This window comes from Ricinus communis, chromosome 5, assembly GCF_019578655.1.
Source record: "Ricinus communis isolate WT05 ecotype wild-type chromosome 5, ASM1957865v1, whole genome shotgun sequence".
In the NCBI taxonomy this organism is placed as follows: Eukaryota; Viridiplantae; Streptophyta; class Magnoliopsida; order Malpighiales; family Euphorbiaceae; genus Ricinus; species Ricinus communis.
This window is the reverse complement of record NC_063260.1, coordinates 2,240,335-2,262,593: the sequence shown is the minus strand read 5'-3', so window position 1 is coordinate 2,262,593 and position 22,259 is coordinate 2,240,335. Positions and strand designations below refer to the sequence as shown.

The window sequence follows — 22,259 nt, the reverse complement described above, 5'->3', positions numbered from 1 at the left end:
TTCTATAATAATTAATTTTTTTTGTATTGAAAGATTCATTATCAGTGAACTTAATATTCATTATGGTTAATGTTCACGTTCATTTTGTTTGATGTATTATTCATCAATGTTCACTGTGTGTATATATAATATTCATCAATATTCTCAAATGAAAATTTTTATTGTTTTTGTGATGCATATTGAAAAGATTTTATGATTGATATAAACATTCATAATTTATAGGCATAATATTTATTAGTTTGTCAATATATATTCATCATTAATTCATTCAAATGAACATATATAATATAGACTTATAACATAAATCGTCCTTACACAATTGGTAAAAAAAAAAAAACATCAAGCCAAAGTTATATTACAGATATTTATATTGTTAATATATATCTTTTCAATAAAATTAAGTTAACAAACAATAAATATTTTATGTTTAAACAATAAATATTCAATATATATTTAATGAATATAAGTTGATAAACATTTAATACAAATTAATGAATATTAATTATTTTTCAAAATAAAAATTTACATCGTCTGACATTTGTGTCCAGAGTGATTGTGGCGTATGTGAGATACTGACGCAAATTTTTTATAAATAAAATGGTGTCGGATAGACTCCTAAATCCACAAAACTATATGGACTGGAGTCCATCTTATAATTTGCATAATATAGAGCTTTGGGTAGTATTCTTCTACAAAATCATCAACTTCAATTCAGGATCAAGCTTCATAATAGAGATTCTAATGCATTTCTTTTCAATAAAATTTGACAATTTTTTTTCACATACTTGAAATTTTTTGTATTTTTAGCGTAAAATAAATATTTCATTGTTATATAATATTTGCAGATTACTGCAATCAATTGTCAATTGCTTCTTAGAAATCAAATGCTTGTCGGATTAAGACGGAGAATATAGGGAGCTTCAATGGAACCACAATATATGTGATCTCCAATCCTAACACCAGATGAAGTCATTCTTAAATTATGATCATAGTAATGTGCAATTGGATTTCCCTCCAAATCCACAACGTAAAGACCAGCATTGTTTCCCGAATACACTGGCCCTTTAAACCTGATCGAGATTGCCATGAACTTCCTGATGAAAGGATATCTATATACCAAGTCCACGAATGCTGAATTTCCCTGTCATATATGCACAATATTCGTTATGACCATTCTATAGTACTTAATCACAAGTCAGACACAGTTTGATGAAGGGTCTTACTGATGATAATGCAATCCAAAAGTGGCCATGTCCATCAGAATGAATGTTATCAGGTGCTCCAGGAAGGCTAATAAAATTTTCTATCTGCCCTTTTTTATTGCCTTGAATGTAATACTTTCTGCACCTTCTCCTACAATAATCAATTCACAGTAAATCATCGTCAGTATCAGTGAAAGCAAGTTTAATGCAAAAATAATGTAGTTATTCATTATATACATGGGGGTTTCACAGAAGACTACGAATTCTTGATTCGGCGAGACTGCAACTCCATTGGCAAAGTGGAGATCACGAACCAAGACTTTGGTCTCTTTGGTTGCCGGATCAAAGCTCATCAACCGACCGTAAGGCTTGCCCTCCAAAATATCCCACATGAAATCATGAAGGTCATACTTGTACGATGCATCCGTAAAGTAGATTGTTCCATCTTCTGCTATATCTACACCATCTGTGAGCTTGAATTTTATACCCTCTGCCTCATTCGTAAGCAGCTCAATTCCACCATCGCCATTTATCTTCAATAACCCCTATTATTTAGGAAATTTTATTATATTTTGTTGACCGAAAGATCATCATTTTCATTAAGCTTGATCACAAATTATACTCGGCACATAATATCAACTGTTGCACATGATGAAGCGTGATATATGTAATCTATCCTGCTTTTGTGTTAAGGAGATTGTTTTGAAAGGTTCCAGAAAGCTGAAGAAGCTTTCATAATAAAGAAGCTGAAAACATGATGAAGCTCGTAGGACTACCAATCCTACACTTCTGAGTGAAAGAATATAAGAAGGGCTCAATATCTTTAATTCGGATAATGATAGGAACACATTGATGGAATTATGATAGTTAAAATGGCTGGTATTCTATGTCCTATCACAACTATATATCAACTTAGTAGTTTATGTAATACTATTATTTCTCTTATATATTTTAATAGTTATATACTTAATTTATTATTTAGTAATTTATTATTTAGGTGAATTTTAAAATGAGTCACTTTTTAATATATTTACGTATTTATTAAAAAAAATTATAAAATTTGGATCAAATTTGTATAAAATTTATATATACATACTAGATCTTTTTATATAAATTTCTTAAAAAAATTTAATAAATTAATCAAAATTTAATTATATTTATTCAATAAACATATACAGGCATTGAAAAGCTACTATAATTATAATATTTTAAAATTTATTTATTATTTATTAATTTTATAGTGATATTTACTTTTAAAGTTATAATATTTACCGATTTTTTTAAATACGCGTCTTACATTTTAGAATTGCATGATTCATACATGATTAATATTTTAAAATTAATAAAATTAATAATATGTAATAATTATTTATTAATTTAATATATGAATTAGAATAAAATTGTTATTTTTCTGTATTGCATTCCACTTTTCCGTGCCATACACGTCCTAGGTTTCAAAGCCTACGAGGTTGTCATGGAAACCAGATATCTTATGTTGTGTCAGTTTCAGTTTGTTTCTCTGCGGCTCTTTCTTTTTTATTTTTTTATTTTTTTTTTTGCTGCCAATCAGAAGATTGAATATCACATTACTAAAAAGCAGAAACAGGATAATTCCTGATTACAACGAAACTCTGAACAACAAGCAGACACAAAAAGGATTTTGCTTAAGGCACATCCAGAAGGACTTTCCTTGCCAACTCATGGGCAGTCCAATCAGAATATGGCTTTACAAAAATTTCTGGATGATAAGTGGGTACCTAAGGATTGCAAAGAAATTAAGATGCAAACACGCAGCAAAAACATGCATTATTAAAAGAAACGAAATTGTCTGATCGAAAAAGAAAGAAAGAAATGAAATTGCAATCGAAGTCTAAAGTATCCAAATTGCACCCAAAAAATTTCTATAAATTTGCTAAAGTAATTAAAATGGCCAAGTGCATGTGAATCTTGAAGTGAAGGATGATCTCAACGAAATGCATTCTCTCAACATTAAGGGTCTGATTTTCATTTTAATTCTTCTAAAAGTATTTTGCCAAGTTGGTTTAGTCATATATGGATGCTAAGGTTTGATAACTTGGTTGGGGGGCCTATTGCATTTATGAACCTACTTAGCTAGCATATATTATATGAAAGAAAATAATTTATTCAAATTTCAATATGATATCTTGATGCCTAAAAGCTTGTCCATCGTATGCTTCCATGTAAGTAACCATGGATTAGATCGGATAATGATATATATAATTATTGAATTTTGTATTTAGTTTTATTTTAATGATTTATTTTATTTCAGTTATTCAATTTTAATTGTGTTTTAATTTATTCACCTTTACAAATGAAAAATTATTATATCATATAAATGATTGACAAAAACGAGTAATAATGAAAGAAATATGATGTTTCATTCTCTCATTGGTAAAATGACTAAATTGTAATAAAAATTAAAATTGAAATATTAACATAGAATAAATTAAAGTTTTTTAATTAAAATCAAATTAAATATAAAATTTAATGAAGTTATATCACTTTTTTAAATTAAATATCAAATTTATTTCAAATCTTATATAAATATGTAAAAAAATAATATTAAAACTGAATAGTGTTGTCTTTCAAATATTTAAATTTGGATTAATATAAAGAGAATGTAAACTATTTTTAAGTTTTAAATTAACTTATAAAATTAATGTGTTTATAGTTATTAAGTATAAATGTTAGAGTTATTTTATGAATTCCAAATACTTATATAAGCAAAGCTAATAGTATCCCAAGAGAGTTTAATAAAGACTTGTGTTCTTGTTTCCTTCTTTTTTTTTTTTTGTGAGAATTTGTGTGACTATGGTGTAGGCTCTACTAGCTTCTAACGTTGTCCTTGTTTACGTTTGGGTTAATATTGCTAGATATGAAGATACAAAAAATTTCTTATTTGTACTTTATGTTCTCACTCATGCACTAACAATAAATGATTGAAATATATATATTAGTTTTAAATAATAGAGTTTGTATCAATCATCTAATATCAAAATATAAAACACTTATATATATGTGACACTCTTCTATTAGTTGTGGTGTATACATCAAACCTCGCAAGGTGTTTTACTTAGAGATTGAGTGTTTACAAGTAAGTTTCAAATTTCTTAATTTATTATATTTATTTTTTAAATTTTTATAATTTAGTTTTTTCAAATTTATTTTTAAAAATATTAATTCATAAGTAATTTTTAAAATTTTAAAAATAATTTAAAATATAAATTGAGATTGGAAAAGACCGTTAAAATATTGGAGCTTAAGTTGGGGCTCTGGCTCTCGAGCCAAGTTTTGCTTGGGGTCAATTAATCCTAATAAAATCTTCTGCTTAAAAAGGAAAAAAAGAAAAAAGAAAAAAACAAATAAGCAACCTAATCAAAATGATGGATAACCTAACAGAAACAAAAATGAAATGATGTAATAAGAACAGACACACAGCTTATTGCAGATATGCATCCAAAACCGATGACTTAGTTTATACTTCAAATAATGAATACTTTTGTTTCAGTCCACAAACCTCAAAAGCATCGGCTGCCAGAACTTCATTTCCGTGTCCCAGGGCGAGTCCGAGGGGTCTACCACCTGTGTTAACCCAATTCTCGACGACCGAGTCAGTCACCGAGTCGTTGACTGTAACTCGCTTTATCCACCCGCCTGCACAACTTGTATAAATGAGCCCTGACTTGCTGTCAAATGCAATATCTTCTGGTCCTAGCAATTCCCCCTTGCCCAAGAACTCCGATCCTTTGAGGATGTGAGCATTCTTCGTCAACACATTAGCCGGAGGACGAGTCAACTCATGAATGGGCATAGGAGCAGGGTCAAACGGGTCGAGTTGGAAAAAGATAACAGAGGCGGCGACTAGAGGTACTAACAGTGATAAAGAAAAATTGAAGAAGGATGGCCATGAGGAACAACTCCTCCTAGAGATGGTATCAGCATTATTATTTGTTGAAGGCATATTGTTTGTTGGTGTTGAAGTAGTGATGGTCCTGCAGGTATTTTATATAAAAGTTACGTATTAATATATTTTATATAATTTAAATTTAAATTTTATAAATAAAAATATCAAAAATCATATTAAACTATAAAATTCTGAAGTTCATGTAATATACGGTACATTTTCTTTAATGTCTAACACAGTGGTCTCTATTAATTATTAACATAAAATAAACCTTCTTTTCTCTGCCAGAAAAAACAAATCAACCTTCTTTGGTTTTATATCTAAGGCAATTGCGATCCAAGTTTGGCATATGCTGGCTAGCCTAAGTTACGGTAGTAATACCGATAATGCCGGCCCAGTATTTCCTTTTTCCTTTTTTGTTTTTTGAAAAAGTACAAAAAAAAAACACCCTATAATTTGACTAATTAACAATTGTAAGTATGTAGTTTTTTTTAATACAAATAAAGACTTGTGTTTTAAAACGTAAGCGTATTTAAATATCTGGCCATAACGCCGTTTAAAACAAATGACGTGGAGTTGCTGACTGACACTCAGTCCACATGTCTTGCTTATATAGGATACGTATTTTAAAATTCATGAATTTAGACCACTGTTTTACTTACCAAATCATGAATTTAAACTAAATTTATAAATTTTACAAATTTTTTCATTTAAAATCAATTAATCCAAATGACCCCTAAAGTCTCTATATAACTTCTAATTTTTATAATAATTGTCAAGTACAGAAATAGATAGAACGACTGTAAAAAAAGAAAAAAAAAAACATATTTTAGTGATATCAAGTACTATGTATAATTAGTTAATTTGGTATCCAATTATATTAGTAAGTTATTTAAATTAAAATAATATCAATTATTATAGATGTATAAAGTATCATATATCCATTATATATTAGAATGCCTCAATAAATTGATTAAAATAATCCTAATTAATTCTCTGAAGTTGAAAGATAAATTTTATGATGGCTCAACAAAGAAAGGAAAACTCAACTCAGAGTTATTCATAGCTAAAATGCAATATAAAATTTGCAGAAAGAGATTATATAAATTAGATTTGGTGTTATACATGAAAGCAAAGAAAGAAATTCAATGAGGATAAATTAATAAAGACAGAAAATTAGTATTACTAAACGGAGAACTTAAAATAGGGGTAAAATACTGAAAATTAAGACAGAAAATTAGAATTTAACACAAATTTTAAAGACTCGTAATAGAATAAAATTCAGAAAAATCATCAAAGCAATACTATATTACAGAACATATTATATTATTAAAATTTTGTGTTTAGTATAAAGAAATTAAGTACCCCTATTTATACATAAAAGATACAGCTAATTAATAAAGGAAAATCAACCAAAGGTAATCAAGTTACACTAATCAAACTCTACTCTCTTGGAAAGGAACTGGAGAAAGGAATTTAAAGGGTAAATACATATTTATCTTCCTAAACTTGTATCGATTAGTCAGTTTAACACTTTAACTTTCAATTAAATCTAATAAACACATAAATTTTATTTTTCTTAATATCTAAACACTTTTAACTTTTAATTTAATTTAACATACACTTAAATTTTATTTTTAGTAATATTTAAACACTTTTATGCAATACATGTGGACGTATTAAATAAAAATATATGTCAAAAGTATTAAAATATTATAAAAATAATAATTTAAGTGTATGGTAGATTACATCAAAAGTTAAAGTGTTAAACTGACTAAATAATTAAAATTGAAGAGCATAATTATGCATTTAGCCTGACTTAAAAGAAAAAGGAAAGAAAAGAAAGGAAAATATAAGGTGGCGTCATATAGAACAAGAGGACAGGGAACCCACATATTAGGACCTCACATTCAATGCATGAGTAGGGTATAACAATAAAATTTGTTGGATAATTGCATTTTACATTGAGTAATCTAAAATTGTAGCTTAATTATGTGGTGGCAGTGGCAGCATAGGCAGGATATTTAGCAAGATCAAGACGGATAATGTAGGGATTGAGGATGGAACCATAGTAAAGATGATTTCCAATCTTTACTCCACATGAAATCAGTATTAACTTAGGGTCGTAATAGTGAGATATCAGTTTCCCTTCCAAACTCACCACAAAAACCCCTCCACTCTTCTGTGCTTCTATGGGTCCTATGTACTTCAAATATATTGCTGCAGCCTTTCGGACGATTGGATACCTGAATGCTAGCTTCCAAAAATATGTAATTTCCTGCCACATTAAATTCAAAAAAATTATTTACATATCTAAAATTTATGTATTTTAATTGTAGGAAAAGTTAATTTAGAATTGGCTTAATTACTAATTAAATTTTGAACTTCATATTTTTTTAATAATTTTATTCGATAATTTTAAAATATTAAAATGAATACCTATGGTTTCTTTTTGGTTTCAAAAACACTTTTTAATAACATTGTTTGAAATTTGATAATGAAAAAAAATAATGTTGGAAGTCAATTCTGCTTACTAATATAAAAATTAACGAGTTCATAAATTTTTTGTTACATTTCGATATAAAATGTGTGAAAGACTGTATATATGTAAGATTTTTAATGTTCATATTATTAAATCTAAAAAGAATTATTTTTAATTATTCATAATTATTTTCCTTTTAGTATATATAATCGACTTCACTGTCATCTTTTTTACTTTAAAATTTCAAAAATTGTCATCGGAAAGTATTTTTAAAACAAATTAAAAAACTGAGTATTTATCTTAAATTTAAAAATCATTTAAATAAGATTGTTAAAAATTTTAAAATTTAGAATTTAATTTGCAATTAGAATTCTTTATAATCAAAATTAGTTATGGCTAAACTAAATTCGAATAAAATAATTATAATTTTTAAATAAATTATGGATTAGTAAGTCAATATATTTCATAAAATAAAAATATCTCTTTCAATTTTATTATTTTTATTTTCTTTATCTTTCACATTTTTTCTCTCAAATAATATAAATTTTTTAATAAATTTTAACTAAATACAATGTAAGAGTTAGGGATGGCAGCCAGACAAGTATTTTCGAATCCTCGATCCGACCGAACCATAATAGAATAGATCCGGGTAATTAATAAACGGATTTGAAATTTAATTATACTATCTGTATTCGGTTCAAATTTGAACCTGTGGGTACCCGAATCCGATTATATTTAAATTTATTATATTATATTATTTTAAATTTTACAAAATTTATGTTTGGATTGTATTAGTATATTGAACATTTAATATTGAATATTTAGATTTGATTAGTTTATATTTTATATTTTTTACATTAATTTTTATTTTTAATTATTATAAACGGATTCGATTAACGGATGCCCATTAATTATCCGAATGTTTACATAAACAGATAGAATACACGTTATCCATTTAAATATCAATAAATATATTTAATATTATTTAATTTAAATGGATTTTAATTAGATTCAGATAGTATATAAGCATTTCTATTCATGTTTAGGATAAGTTTGGATACATATATTTTAATCAAGTTTGAATTTAGATATTTTAATCGGATTGGAATTAGGATATCTTTTAATGGATAGGTAATCCACTGGTTGTCATTCCTAATAAGAGTCGCTTAGAATCTTATAAAATTAAATTCTACATTTCTTTTTCAAGAGTTATTTTTTTTTTTTTCTTATAGATGGAGTAAATAATACTTTGGAAGCAAGTCATGAACTAGTCTACCGGATGGGTCTATCGTAAGATATTATGGCCAGATATATATACATAATGCTAACAAATATTATAATTACCGTGGCTGACGCAATCCAGAAGTGGCCATGTCCATCATAATGGATGTTATCTAGTAATCCAGGCAGATCAATGAATTTTTCTATTCTTCCTTTCTTATTGCGGTGTATGTAATATTTCTTACACCTTCCCCTGCAATGACCAAAAATAAAAATTTCGGCCAAATCAAGGAAGACCCCTTTATAGATTAAAAATCCAATGCAGATTTAAGTATATAACTTACATTGGGGTTTCTGAAAAGACCAAGTAATCTTGATCAGGAGAAATTGCAATTCCATTGGCAAAATAGAGGTGATGGACCAGAACCTGAGTCTTTTTAGTAGAAGGATCGTAGCTTAATAAACGACCATGGGGTTCACCCTCCAAAATGTCCCACATGCAATCATGAAGGTCATACTTATGTGAAGCATCTGTAAAATAGATGGTTCCATCTTCTGCTACAGCAACACCATCTGTAAGCTTGAATTTTACACCTTCAGCCTCATCAGTTAGCAGCTCCACTGCTCCATTTCTACTTATTTTAAGCAGCCCCTGAATTACCCAGTAGTATAGAAAGCATGCTCAGGATAATAATATATTTTTTCCTATAATTATAATAAACTAATCAATCTAACTCACATATTAAACTAATCAGTGATGGTCGCACATAATTATACTGTGCTGTGCACATGATATAAGCCAGTGATGGAGCCACATGATTTTCAGTGGGTCAAAACTGACCCACTACAATTTTAAAGAATTGAAAAATTATCTTTTTATTCGAAAATGATACTCCATTTTCAATTTATAAACGGATTAAAAAATATAAATTTTCTTATAAATACTGTTAGATATGATTCATATACCAGTTTAAAGGACAGATGCTGGAGCAGAGCAGAGTGAGCGAGTGAATTTTATAATTGTACCAAAAGTGTTATATATATATATTGTATTTATAACCTAATAGTGTGTATGATTAACTAATAATAATAGTCACAGCCGCTCATCGCTCCTGATGATGTAGGCACATTACCAAACCTCGTTATATCACATATGTTCTTAATTTTCTTGTTTGTTTGTTCATATTTTTGTGATTTTTTAGTATAATTTCTCAACAAATACTTTTATTAAAATTTCTATTTTATATATATATATATATATATATATATATATATATATATATATATCAATTAATGAAAAATATTTTTAACCGTTACTTATTAACAATTAAGAAAAAGTTAACTAGACTAAAAGAAATATATTTTGGAAGTATGTAATAATCTATCCAAATTAGTAAACCCAAAATTTAAGTTTGACCCACTTAAAGTATAATCTTTAACAATTTATTATGACTAAATTAAAACTTAAACTACAAACTTCGTAAAATACATGAATTTATTATTCTCATTTTTATATTTCTTTTCTTAAATTAAAAAATACATGAATTTATTATTTCTCATTATTATATTTATTTTCTTAAATTAAATGCTAAGTAGCACATGAAGTGTTTTGAAAGATTTCTTAAATTAAAATTTTATTTTAAATATTATCACATGATGCATACTTTTCGTTCTATCTTTTTGTTCCTTCAATATATATAAATAATTATATAATTGAATTAGAATAAAAGAAGTAGGGCTTAGCTTTATTCCAACCTTATATGCATCAGCTACAATAACTTCACCCCTGTGTCCCAATGCAAGTCCAAGGGGTCTACCACCAGTGTGAACCCAATTCTCAACGACCGAGTCAGCCACCGAGTCATTTATAGTAACCCGCTTAATCCACCCATCTACACAACCAGTGTAAATCACCTTAGACCCGGTGTCATACACAATGTCTTCAGGTGCCAGCAACTGCCCCACACCCAAGAACTCTGATCCTTTTAAGATGTGATCATTCTTCATCGTCGGGGTAGGCAAAGGGTGAGTCAACTCGTGGATTGGCATAGGAGCTGACTCAAACGAGTCGAGCTGGTAAACTAAAATAGCAGCTAAAATAGGGATTATAAGTGAGAAAGTGACAGTGTAACATAGCCATGAGAACTTCTTTGAGATGGATTCAGCTGTGCTTTCTGTAGGCATGATCAATAGTTTGCAAGTGAAAAAAAAAAAGAAGGAAATGATAGAGACGAAGAGTTTGTGTTATGAAAAAGTCTAAAAATCCATGAATTTGATATGAAAGTTTTAGAAAGAAGAATAGCAAAAGAAACGAGATACTCAAGTTGCCACGCCACTAGTATGTGGATATATATGCATTACGTACGAGTTGCTGAAGATATAAATCTACTTATTCGTATGATATAAACAAAAGTGTCAATTTGCCTCCTAAGCTTCAAGAGATATCCCATCTATTTCGAAATTAATTTTTTGACTGTTTTTTCTATTAAATTTATATATTTTATGATAAATTATTAGATAGACTCAGTCGATCGCATGGACAAAATCAATTACATAATGACATGTGATATTATTTAATAGTTATTATATTTGTATTGGTTAATTTTTAGTAATGGGTCATTATTGATAGTAAATCAATCAATCAAATGCAAATACAACACTTAATAAATAATATCACATGGTAACATTTAATTTAATTTGTCTTTTCTCAAATTTTAGTCAATTACATTCAATTGTATAGTGACATATCACTTTATTTATTAATTATTATATTTTAATTTATTAGTTTATTTATTACCATTAACAACTCATGATTAAAATCTAACCAATTAAAATGTAACAACTAATAAATAAAGTCACGTATCACCATACAATTGACGTGATAGGTTGAGTATTGATTTTTCTTTTAGTTTTTGTAACTACTGCGAACAAATCCTCAACTCCATTTCCAAATCAAATTTCAATTTAAAAAATATAAATTGTGTGTGAGTGATATGTATATATATGTATTTTATATTTTAATATTAATTTATTAATTTATATTTTATTATTTAGAATTAATAAATATGTCAATTATTTATCGAATTAGTATATAAATAGAAAAATATATGAAATCTAGACTTAAAAAAGCTATTTAACTGTTTGAGTTACATTCAATTACTCTAAACCTGTTTAAATAAGTGGATTCAAAGGTGTGCTTACTTGAAATTTGCATGAAAAGGGACCGAGTTTGTCGGCAACTGAAGGCAATTCTCAGCTCAACATAAATGAAGTCTGTTAATTAAAAATAGTATTCAACCATCACTGAAATCTGATATGTTCACATAAACTGAAAAAAGAAAAACATAATAATTCAATTTAACCATGCAGGTTTATTTATAGACTATTTTCTTTCTCCTAAACAATATTTAAAATTATAAATAAATAATAAACATAAAATATGTATGCAAATTTTTATTATAAATCATGGTTAATAAATTAGTGTATAATATAATATTAAATAGTAAATAATTCTATTAATAATGTATTGTTATAATGATAATGAACACATAAATTAATATATCAATAAAATAAAAATTGAAAGTATCATATCTCTATACCTTTTCTTCTCTGACTTCTTGTCTTTAATTTTTTTAAAAATTTATATTAAATTATTTGAACTCCATTATAGATATATATATATATATATATTGTAATATAAAGTAATTCATCAATTTCTTATAAGCTTTAGAATGTATATAAAAAAATTAGATTAGAAAAATATATACCTGCATAAATAAATTAATAAAATAAAATTAAAAACATCATACATTTTTCTTTTTTTTTTTTCTTGTCTTCAATTTTGCAAATATTTGTAGTGAGTCATTTAAATTCCATCATAGTTATATATATATATATATATATATATATATAGTATGATATATTCATCAATTTATTATAGAATTATGAATATATATGAAATATTGATAGAATTAGGACTGAATTAGATTAATTACTAATTAACTCGGTTAGAATTAGGATATTACTCACTAATTAAATCTATTATGATTAGAAAATTAAATTAGTTATATATATAATTAGAATAAGATAAGGTTTGTAATTACTAATTAATTATATGAATATTTTAATCGGTTTATAGAATTAATAAAAAGAATTCTTACAAATTATTGTTGCCTAAGAATAAAATGGTTAATATTTAAATATTCACTGTAACTTTTTCTTGTCAAATTTTGCCTACATAAATAGGAAACAACTATATTATAAAAACTCACAATATTATTTCTATAAACCGTGCAAATATATATACTATTTCTAAAATTTAGAAATTAATTGAAAATTCATAATTTAGACTCTTATATTCAATTAAAAATTCCAATTGAAAGCCAAATTACCGCACAAGATAAAAAAAAATAAAAATTCAAGAACCATTTCTGTCTTGAAATATCATAACAAAACTTTATAAGAAAAGAAAATCTTTATAGATTTAAAAATCAACCAAACATTAACTATACTCATCTTAAAATTGACTAAACATCAACCAACCATCCACCAAATTATTCAATTAAGAAATAAAAAATAAATAAAAAACTATAAATTAACATAAAAGAATCATGACAAAACCGTAAATAAAATCCTAAAATATTTTTTTATATAAAGTTTGAAAAATTGAACGTTTAGACATCTGGAAGAAACTAATCTTTATAAATCTGAAAATCAATTAGACATCAATATAACATCAATTATACCCAACTTAAAATCAATCAAACATTAACATAATAAAAAATAAAAATCACATCGGACATATATTGGTCATGGGACGAATATGCATAGTATATCATTTATAATAAACTAATAAATTTACTCCACAATATTTTGTTCCTTAACTTTTTATTTAAAGGTACTATAGCTTTGATTTTTAAGAAATAAAAAGTCAAGAAATATAAAGAAAGCCACGCAATATTATACATAATAATCCTAATAAATATATATTAAAAGCTAAATAAACGAAAAAATAAATATATATTAGAAAAACCTAAAATATTTTTTATTGATTTGTGATTTTTTTACATAAAAAATATCAAAACATATTCTATTTTTATAAATCAGAAAATTAGTAACAAAAAGAATCAAGTGTAAGATCGAACAAATTGAATTTAAAATGATTAGAAGATCCAAATTATTTTATTCACTCGAAGAAAAAAATTAAAAAATAATTTGAAGTCAAAACTGAGTAAATTATCATGTCTATCAATATTTTGTAACTAGCTGCTTTTATTTTTTTATTTTTATTTTTTAAATTTAAGATTTTATCTTTAAAAATCTAACTGAAAAATTAGAGAAACAAAATAAAGAAAAATAAGACTATATTCAAATATTATTATGATTTATCTTGTAAGGCTAATTAGACATGTTCTTTATGGAATTGATTCATTTAACCTATATTGTTATTTTCTTATAGAAATAAAGAATTTGTAATTCTCTTTTAACACTTGTCATATTTATGTAACCGCTAGACATTTTGAAGAATAATGAGAGATATTAAAAAAACAAAAAAAAGAAACAGAAAAATAATTTAAAACATTAAATGAAAGTGTAGTTGGAAGTTATATTGATTGAAAAATAAATAAAGTTCGAAGGTAAAGTTTGTCTTTTATTCTTGTATGTGGTGTGATTATTTCAATATATTTTATATTCAAAAATTATATTGCCAACGTAATATTGCTTGCTTTAGTATTTGACAAAGTCAAGTTCATAACCTCACAATCAGGTTTGCAGTCTCATATATATGCCATGGGAAAGCGATTTGTACATTTTGTGTTCAAAGAGATGGTGTAAAACCTATCCAAAAGAAGCTTTATTTTCTGATGAGGCATCAACTTGGCAATATAAATCAACATGCTCTCAATGCAGAAAAGACAGTAATTAAAAAAAGAATCAATTCGATTTATATTTCTATAGGGTTGAATAAAATAAAAAATTCAATTGATAATTTGATTTAATTGCTACACTTAGTATGTGGCTCATTGGTTTTTTAGGTTCAGAATTCAAGAAAAAGATTGGTCCATACTATGAATTAATAAGTATAAATATCAGAATTTGAAGAAGGGAAAGAAAAAAAAAAAAAAAAGAAATCCTTGATCCTTAACAGATGGAGGAGGATTTATTCAATCACGTAGTTTCAAAGGATAAAGATTCTTTTGATGATTTAAGTGTTGTGAAAGAGAGAGAGTGAGTGTAAGAAAAGTTTTCTCAAAAGAAGTGACAAAAATATATAGGGTGCCACTATTTTGGGTTTATTTCACTTGTACTACCTCTAGAAAATTATCTAAGGAAAACTCTCATTGTACCTACTATCTTAATAATGGAAGAAAATTATTCAGAGCTTGTCCCGTGGATGTAACCCAAATCAAAAGGTGAACCGCATCAAATTACCAGTATCCTTTTTTGTTGATTATTTTTGCATTATTATTATATTATACCCGTTGTGCCCAACACCATTGACATATGAGAAAAGGTTCTTACATCACATGAATGTTGCAGAGCAGTGAACTGAAATCCATTTCATTCTAATAGAGTTGCGGGAAACAACGTTGTATGACTTCTCTTACACGGGCATGTGAACTATGTTTGAATAAAATACATGTTGAAAGAGCCCTATGTGTATGTTTTTGCTAATTTAACTTCAAAATGCACCTGAACTCTTTTAACTTTTTTTGTAGATGTGAAACCAATTTGTCCAGATTCCTACATTCCATCTCTTAACTTGGCTATTTTTACATTCCTTCCTTTGGAAGCTTCCTACATTCCATCTCTTAACTTGGCTATTTTTACATTCCTCCTTTGGAAGCTCTTAATAGTTCAGTAACATATATATGAGTATTTTACCTATTAATATTGAATGTTTAACATATATTTTATTATATAAAACTAATAAATATGTGTCAATCATTTATCGATTTGATATATAAGAAAAGATATACATCTAAGTCTGAACAAGAATTTTCTCATATATTTTTTCGAGTTTAGGTAAAGAAGACAACTAGTCTCGACCTACTACCTTTCAATCGTTTGATAAGTGACATATACTTGATAATATCCGTTCTGGCCCGGGCATTGACCGCTCGACATAAGTTATGGTATTTTTACAAGGTCTACCATTATGTGGAGGTTTCAATCTCATGGAAAGATTAAATACAACTGAATATAGCAACGTCATGAAATTGATAATTTGAAAAGAGAGAACAAAGAATTAAGACATCACATGAAAGAAAAGATATTATAAATTGAAACAGAGGAGAAAAGAGAGAACTCGGTACAGAAGAAGTAGAATAAAGGTGAAAATTATTATATGAACAATATCACTAGCTAATGAACATATATGTGAAAAGAGTCGTTAGAAATACCAGCAAGTTCAAATAGGTTAAGAAAAAAACATCAGCATATTTTAAAATTTAATTAATGTCATCCAGCAGGAACCACCATGGCCCCTTCTTGGATACTAATCTGAAAGAAAATGGAAGTTTGGTTAAGAGCTAAAAGTGAGCACATCCATCGCATATAAAAACATAGCTAGAAGATGAATCACTCAAAAAGATACTGAAACTTAGCCTCACACAATAATACTGACCTCATATATCCGGCTACTGTCCGCAAACCCATGAAAAGAGTTAACCCAGACCAAACTCCAGAAAGACCAACAACAGAGGGTAAATAGAGCATAAATACAGAAGAAAGTGCACCGACCGCCATCTGTTATTTATTCCTTGGTATGTTAAAACAATTCAAACAGCAAACTTTATATAGTAAAATCATGATAGTAGTGAGATGTGAGACTGTATGAGATGGCAGCTTACCATGGACCAAGCAGCATATGAAAAGTCTGATATTCCATAATGAAGACCATCAAAAATATAAGCTATAGCATTGATCGGTTGACTGGCGGTAACAAACTGTGGTAGACCCGGATAGAATTCCATGAAGAAAATTAAGGAACAAGAGATACGAAAAAAAAAAAAAAACAAGATAGAAACAATTTAAAATAAAAATAAAAATAGAAAAAGAACAGAGAGCAAACACAAATGTTAGGCACGTACCAGTACTCCAGTTCTAACAATTGCAAGAACCTCAGCATCCTTCGTAAACAAAGTTGCTAAAGAACTGAATGATACACCCAATATAATGGCTAGGGAAATGCCAGTAAATAGTCCTAACTGTTGGAAAATATAGAACAATACATGAATGTTTGTGACACAAGATAATATTTAGATAACAGGAAATGTCTTCGAGTGAGGATTAATGCATAACAAAATGCAGCCAAATTGGAGACAATCACCTTTAAAGAACAGAAAGTAATTTCTTTAACTCGGCTGTAGTCACCTTTTGCAGAAGAACTTGCAATAAGGGCCTGCAAGTGTTTTTAAGCCATTAAAGAATAAGGATATACTGCCATGAGGATCCAAAATTCGAAAGAATAAGAATTAAGAAAGAAGAAAGAAAGGAGCTCCAAGGCTAACAATCAGTGTGGAAGCCTACATAGTTTTTCTTTATTTTCTTTTAAGAAAGGAGATAGGCCTCAGGGCGAATGGCGCCCCTTTGACCACTTCTGAATTACTGACTGAAGATTCAAAATGTGCTACTGAAAGTTCTTATTAGAATTTTGCTATATGATTAATTATTTTAAGTAGAGGATATAATATTAAAACCATAATTTGGTTCTCTATATGGAGTTCTTTTCTTCTCAGAGACAAGCCACAAGGATCATGTATAACAGAACTGCCATTGAATGTCAACCATGTTATGACCTATACAGATTAACATGCTTTCAAATATTTAAAAAAAATTAAAGTTGTAATAGAAATTGACAATTTGTTACCTGACTAGATGCAGCTTGAGCATCTACAAGAAGTGAAACAGATAACCACACTTGCAAACATATTTGATGAGCTGCCATGGCTAATGCTCCCTGACGAGCAGCCATAGATGTACTCAAGGTTATGGTCATGACAGCAGCTAGAGTTCTTCCAAGAAGAAAACCACCTAAGAAGAACAAAACATTTATCATTTAGAAAATATATAAATAAATAAATAAAAACAAAATAAAAAATCTTAATATGTGAAATGAAGGTAGCCTGAAAGGGAATTTAGTCACTGAAAGTAATAAACCAAACATGAGCTTTCTTGTCTATAGCATGCATTAGCACAAATATAAATGAAGCAATAAATTAAGTCCTAATTAAGAATTTCAACAAAGAGCATCAGCCCCAAATGGTCAATGAACTTCTTCCTTAAACCAACTGCCAAAGTTTTATAACTGAATATATATTTCAGATTCCTAAACCTTCTGCAGATTTCTTAAAATGTTTCTAACCTGTATGCATCTGTAATCAGAAAGAGAGAAAACACTCCAAACGGATTCTCAATTTAAAGCTTGAGTATTAGCATTTTGTCAAGAGAAGCAGGGACTAAGATCTTCATGCTTAATCTTTTGCAGCAGCTTAAGACATTAATTCAAGGCTGAAGACAGAATGAAAGATGCCAAAAACTTGCATAACTCGGACACCAAAAATACTGCTGCATTACTGTGAACCCAGTACGGGAATACATCTTACATACGTACTCCAATGAAAGAAGGCAATTTAACCATAACAAAAAAAATAGATGGTACTTCAAGGGTTTTATAAAGCTTGACTCATTAAAACTCACCTGATCTTAAATAGCCACCAAAATCCAAACCTTCAACACTGGGTAATGATAATACTGTCCTCTTGTTAAGATACCAAATCATCAGAAAGGAAACGATGTATCTGATAAATTTGAAGCATATTTGTCATCAAGGATACACAATATAACTGTAAGATTGGAAAAGAAAAAATGTAAAAAGAGAAAACACATACTGAGATGCAACAGTTGAAATGGCGGCACCAGTTACACCCAAACGAAAATAATGCATTAATATGGGAAATAAGAATACAGCTGATAAATTTCCCAATCCTGCAAATCAATATCCATAACATTTGGTCAAATCAAAGAGTAATTACACAATATAAAACCACTTATAACTTTTACTATCATGAAAAGAATGATAAGTGTGCTGAACAGAAGAGCCTTTGTGTTTTAGAATATTAATAACAACTTAAAAAGCTTAAAAGAAATAACTCTTTGTCTCCCATATAACCACTTGATTGACAACTGAACCATTGAACTCTAATATTAATATAAGATAGATATCTACAACCCAGCTTAGAAATTTGTAGTTTTGGGTAGCATGAGAAACTGAATGAAATTCTTTAACAACTTAATGAAAAGACAATAGTAACTTTCGCTGACAGATAAGACAAACTATTCTTTTGATTTCTAAATAACCCTTGAAATTATGATTCAAAATATGGTAGGGTGGAGGAAAAAGGACTCATAAGTGAGTTTGTATCAAGACTATTTATACTAGTTCTAAAAGTTGCATCTTATATCAGAAATCAAGCATCCATTAACAACCCTTGTGATCATAATCAGGTAGATCAGGCTACATGTCTCATGTTTCCAACTGCATGTGGATTTGGCTCCATATGCCGTTACAACATACAGGAATGTGCATCCACACTCTACGCACGTTGGTCGAACTTTACACCTTCAGCCATTTTTGAATTACTTCCTACATTTCTTCTCAATTTATGGATTTGTTTTTTACTTTTAATCGTATTGAAAAAAGTATTCCAATGCTCAAATGGATGTCATATTCATATATTAAACTATAAAATCTAAACTTAGTAGTGCTTTCATTAACATCTTAGAAGGCAAGCAAGACGCTTGCCTAGACATAGGACAGGAGTCTTTGTATCTTTAAACCCACGGAATATGCCCTGAATGGCCAGATAAAGGACAACTGCAGGAGCACCAATTGCTCTAATTTTGAGAAATTTTTCTGCTGGAACGCGCATAGGTGAAGCCTGTTGAGAAAAAATGTTTTAGAAAACCGTCCACCTTGTAAAAGGTTATATAAAAGATGAAACATGCTCATAGAAACCAGAGAGGTGGCATGTAAAATATTAGGGTTATGGGTTTCTGTTCAATAAAGTAATACTGACACCAAATTAAAAGCGTGGTTGACACCAGTCTAATGATGGGAAATGATTGGAATACAGCAATGTCATGTAAGACTAATTATGTTTTACTCACAGATGATATGCCCATCATATTGAGAAATACTCCAGATCCCAAATACATTGCTAAAGCCTCAAATAAACCAATTCCAGTGGCTAAAAGTAAGGCTGTAGAGACTGAAGGTAGTAGCTTTCTTTCAGAAATTATATTGTTGGAATCGCCACCATCTGTATATCAAAAAACTTCAGATTTAACTAAGATGTCAAATTTTTTGGTCAAATTAACATACTCAAGAGTTCAATAAAATCATATATTACCTGAACCAGAATCATTAGCATTTCTTGAAATATCTTCAGCCACAAATGAAGTCGCAACACTAAGGAGAGGTATATTGAAAACCTTTGAAATGATATTGAATATTGACATGGAAACACCTGCTGATGCCAACTCCAAAGGCCCTTTCAAACAATGATAAAAGCGTATTGAGTTTCCTGTTTTCCTATGTAATATTATGTATCTAGAAACAGAATAGTTCACATAAATGTGGAACAAAGGCCTCAAGTGTACTTGTTTTTCCACCTCACCTCTGCCCTTCCTTTTGCAGAAGGGTGAAATATTAGTTAACCTTCTATAGTAGCAATATTATGGGCCAAACTTTAGTGGCTATGAATTTGTTGACAATATTTCATATCCCTCTACGAAAGGGGAATAAATTAGTTCAATGAAAATATATCCGTATTAGTTTGCAACCCAATTTAAAGAACTCTCCGGATATTATAGTTTTCAAAAAGGGAAAAATAATAATAAAAAATCCAGAAAATACTAACCCAGTCTACCGACATAAGCTGTTTCCATCAGTTGTGCTAATGGCTCAATTGCTTGTCCAGCAATTGCTGGTATGGAAAGCATTATAAGCTCCATTTGAACACTTTGAGGCAATGATTCACTTTTCAATGGAGATCCTGTTGAGTCACTGAGAGACAATGCAGAATTCCATTTAAGTAGAAAATCTTAAAATATATCATCAAAGAATCAAAGATATTAGGGTTTTGCAAAAAAAAGATGCACCCAGATTAAAATGAATAACAGATTGCAGTGCCAATTGGAAACTACACAAAAGCAAACAAGTAAATTGCAAGTAGATTAGTAGAAGCTCATTTTACAAGTTTCCTTTGTGTAGTGGTCTTCGATTGCTTGAAATGAGCGTCCCCTCCAAACTTGACAGATTCAAATCATAATCTGAAGTTTCTTCTTTACTGATTGACCCACAACACTTTATGACATTATTGAAGATCAATCCCCTCCCAATGTTCATCGCAAGATTACTGCCTTGAGGAGAATTTATTGCATCTTCCAATGCCAAAGCTTTAGCCCATTTCTTGAATGCTCTTCTCTCGCATTTCCTTCCAGTGACTCCACAAAATTGTGCACCCGTCAATTGGCCTACCTTCATGTTTGCCAACGAGTATATTGGCCTGTAAGTTCCCAAAAAAGGGTCTAAAGATCAGGGTAATCTGTTAAAAAATGATAACAATAAAATACCATATTACGCTTTCCTCTCAGTTGCATGTTGCATTGTATCTAAGTGGAAATGATCTTTACCATGAGAATGTGACCATATACCAAAAATCTGAGTGGTTCACCTTTTGGTTTCGGATAAACACAAGTACAAACAATAAAATATTAGCTTGTTTATTCTATAATAATCTATAACTCTAAAAGAACCAGTAAATTATACATGCTGATGCCACAAAAACCAAAATTGCTAATTGCGTTCTCACCTTTCCTTCGAAAAAATATCTAGTTCTCTCAGAACCAAAGAGATGATTATTAATTCTAGGAGAAACCCAGTAACAGCAACAAGGGATCAAACTCAATTATACCTGATTATGCGTCTGACAATGGAAAGAACACATTTTTACCAAATGAAAATCTTCACAAAAACACAAAATTTGTTTCTTTTTATGCAACGGAGAAAGTGGGTTGAATTCAAAGAGGGGAATAAAACAGTAAGGGAGAAAAAGGTTGAGACTTGGTAACCTGATGAAGGAACAAAGATGTAAGGCCAAGCAGAACAGGCAGAATCACAGTAATCCCAAGTGTAAGAGAAGAATGACCAATGGCCATGAGATGAAAATAGTCGGCTGTTGTTGCTTTGCTTTATAAAACTAAAAAGTGACATGAATTACTCTCCACTTACATTTCATCACATATCATGTTACAGCATAAGTGTTGTGGGGTAAGACTGAGCAAGCAGCTCAAGCTGTTCATGAACATTGTTGGTTTTACGGGACAAGAGGGAAAAAAAGACTACAAATAAGCCCCTGAACCT

The 22,259-nt window shown here is 28.8% G+C and overlaps 3 protein-coding genes across 7 annotated transcripts; all 3 read right to left on the bottom strand.

Moving 5' to 3' along the window:
* Positions 1–713: 713 nt before the first annotated feature.
* LOC8268750 (protein STRICTOSIDINE SYNTHASE-LIKE 5) lies at positions 714–5,252 on the bottom strand. The gene is made up of 4 exons (XM_002521649.4): positions 4,741–5,252; positions 1,440–1,747; positions 1,224–1,353; positions 714–1,141 (listed from the first exon to the last, which is right to left on the bottom strand). The coding sequence occupies exons 1-4, from the start codon at positions 5,182–5,184 to the stop codon at positions 881–883; spliced, it is 1,143 nt and encodes a 380-aa protein (XP_002521695.2). The 5' UTR covers positions 5,185–5,252; the 3' UTR covers positions 714–880.
* Positions 5,253–6,995: 1,743 nt separating this feature from the next.
* On the bottom strand, positions 6,996–11,206 carry LOC8268749 (protein STRICTOSIDINE SYNTHASE-LIKE 5). The gene is made up of 4 exons (XM_048374252.1): positions 10,586–11,206; positions 9,175–9,482; positions 8,954–9,083; positions 6,996–7,405 (listed from the first exon to the last, which is right to left on the bottom strand). The coding sequence occupies exons 1-4, from the start codon at positions 11,012–11,014 to the stop codon at positions 7,118–7,120; spliced, it is 1,155 nt and encodes a 384-aa protein (XP_048230209.1). The 5' UTR covers positions 11,015–11,206; the 3' UTR covers positions 6,996–7,117.
* A 4,886-nt stretch (positions 11,207–16,092) lies between these two features.
* Positions 16,093–22,187, bottom strand: LOC8268748 (protein DETOXIFICATION 45, chloroplastic). Of its 5 annotated transcripts, none has more exons than XM_048374251.1 (15): positions 21,968–22,178; positions 21,811–21,822; positions 21,091–21,402; positions 20,755–20,900; positions 20,245–20,385; positions 20,003–20,154; positions 19,638–19,773; positions 18,724–18,820; positions 18,533–18,633; positions 17,703–17,866; positions 17,163–17,234; positions 16,924–17,040; positions 16,684–16,779; positions 16,458–16,579; positions 16,093–16,333 (listed from the first exon to the last, which is right to left on the bottom strand). In XM_048374251.1, exons 3-15 carry the CDS (start codon positions 21,378–21,380, stop codon positions 16,282–16,284), a joined length of 1,686 nt encoding a protein of 561 aa, XP_048230208.1. In that variant the 5' UTR covers positions 21,381–21,402; positions 21,811–21,822; positions 21,968–22,178; the 3' UTR covers positions 16,093–16,281. The 5 variants fall into 5 exon arrangements, with proteins under 5 accessions (XP_048230208.1, XP_048230207.1, XP_002521693.3 ...); XM_048374250.1 differs by lacking the exon at positions 21,968–22,178 and adding an exon at positions 21,530–21,570 and having other exon boundaries at positions 21,811–21,815; XM_002521647.4 differs by lacking the exon at positions 21,811–21,822 and having other exon boundaries at positions 21,968–22,187.
* Positions 22,188–22,259: the final 72 nt, after the last annotated feature.

What these genes read in the sequence shown, in the direction of transcription:
- LOC8268750 (XM_002521649.4), bottom strand. Translation starts at nt 5,184, where the DNA reads ATGCCTTCAACAAATAATAATGCTGATACCATCTCTAGGAGGAGTTGT. An exon ending in TGGCAGCCGATGCTTTTGAG is followed by an intron (nt 1,748 to 4,740) that starts GTTTGTGGACTG and finishes CCTAAATAATAG; the next exon opens with GGGTTATTGAAGATAAATGG. An exon ending in GTCTTCTGTGAAACCCCCAT is followed by an intron (nt 1,354 to 1,439) that starts GTATATAATGAA and finishes TGATTATTGTAG; the next exon opens with GAGAAGGTGCAGAAAGTATT.
- LOC8268749 (XM_048374252.1), bottom strand. Translation starts at nt 11,014, where the DNA reads ATGCCTACAGAAAGCACAGCTGAATCCATCTCAAAGAAGTTCTCATGG. An exon ending in TTGTAGCTGATGCATATAAG is followed by an intron (nt 9,483 to 10,585) that starts GTTGGAATAAAG and finishes TGGGTAATTCAG; the next exon opens with GGGCTGCTTAAAATAAGTAG. An exon ending in GTCTTTTCAGAAACCCCAAT is followed by an intron (nt 9,084 to 9,174) that starts GTAAGTTATATA and finishes TGGTCATTGCAG; the next exon opens with GGGAAGGTGTAAGAAATATT.
- LOC8268748 (XM_048374250.1), bottom strand. An exon ending in CCACTACACAAAGGAAACTT is followed by an intron (nt 20,901 to 21,090) that starts GTAAAATGAGCT and finishes ATTGTCTCTCAG; the next exon opens with TGACTCAACAGGATCTCCAT. An exon ending in GACTCCTGTCCTATGTCTAG is followed by an intron (nt 18,821 to 19,637) that starts GCAAGCGTCTTG and finishes ATTGATTTGCAG; the next exon opens with GATTGGGAAATTTATCAGCT.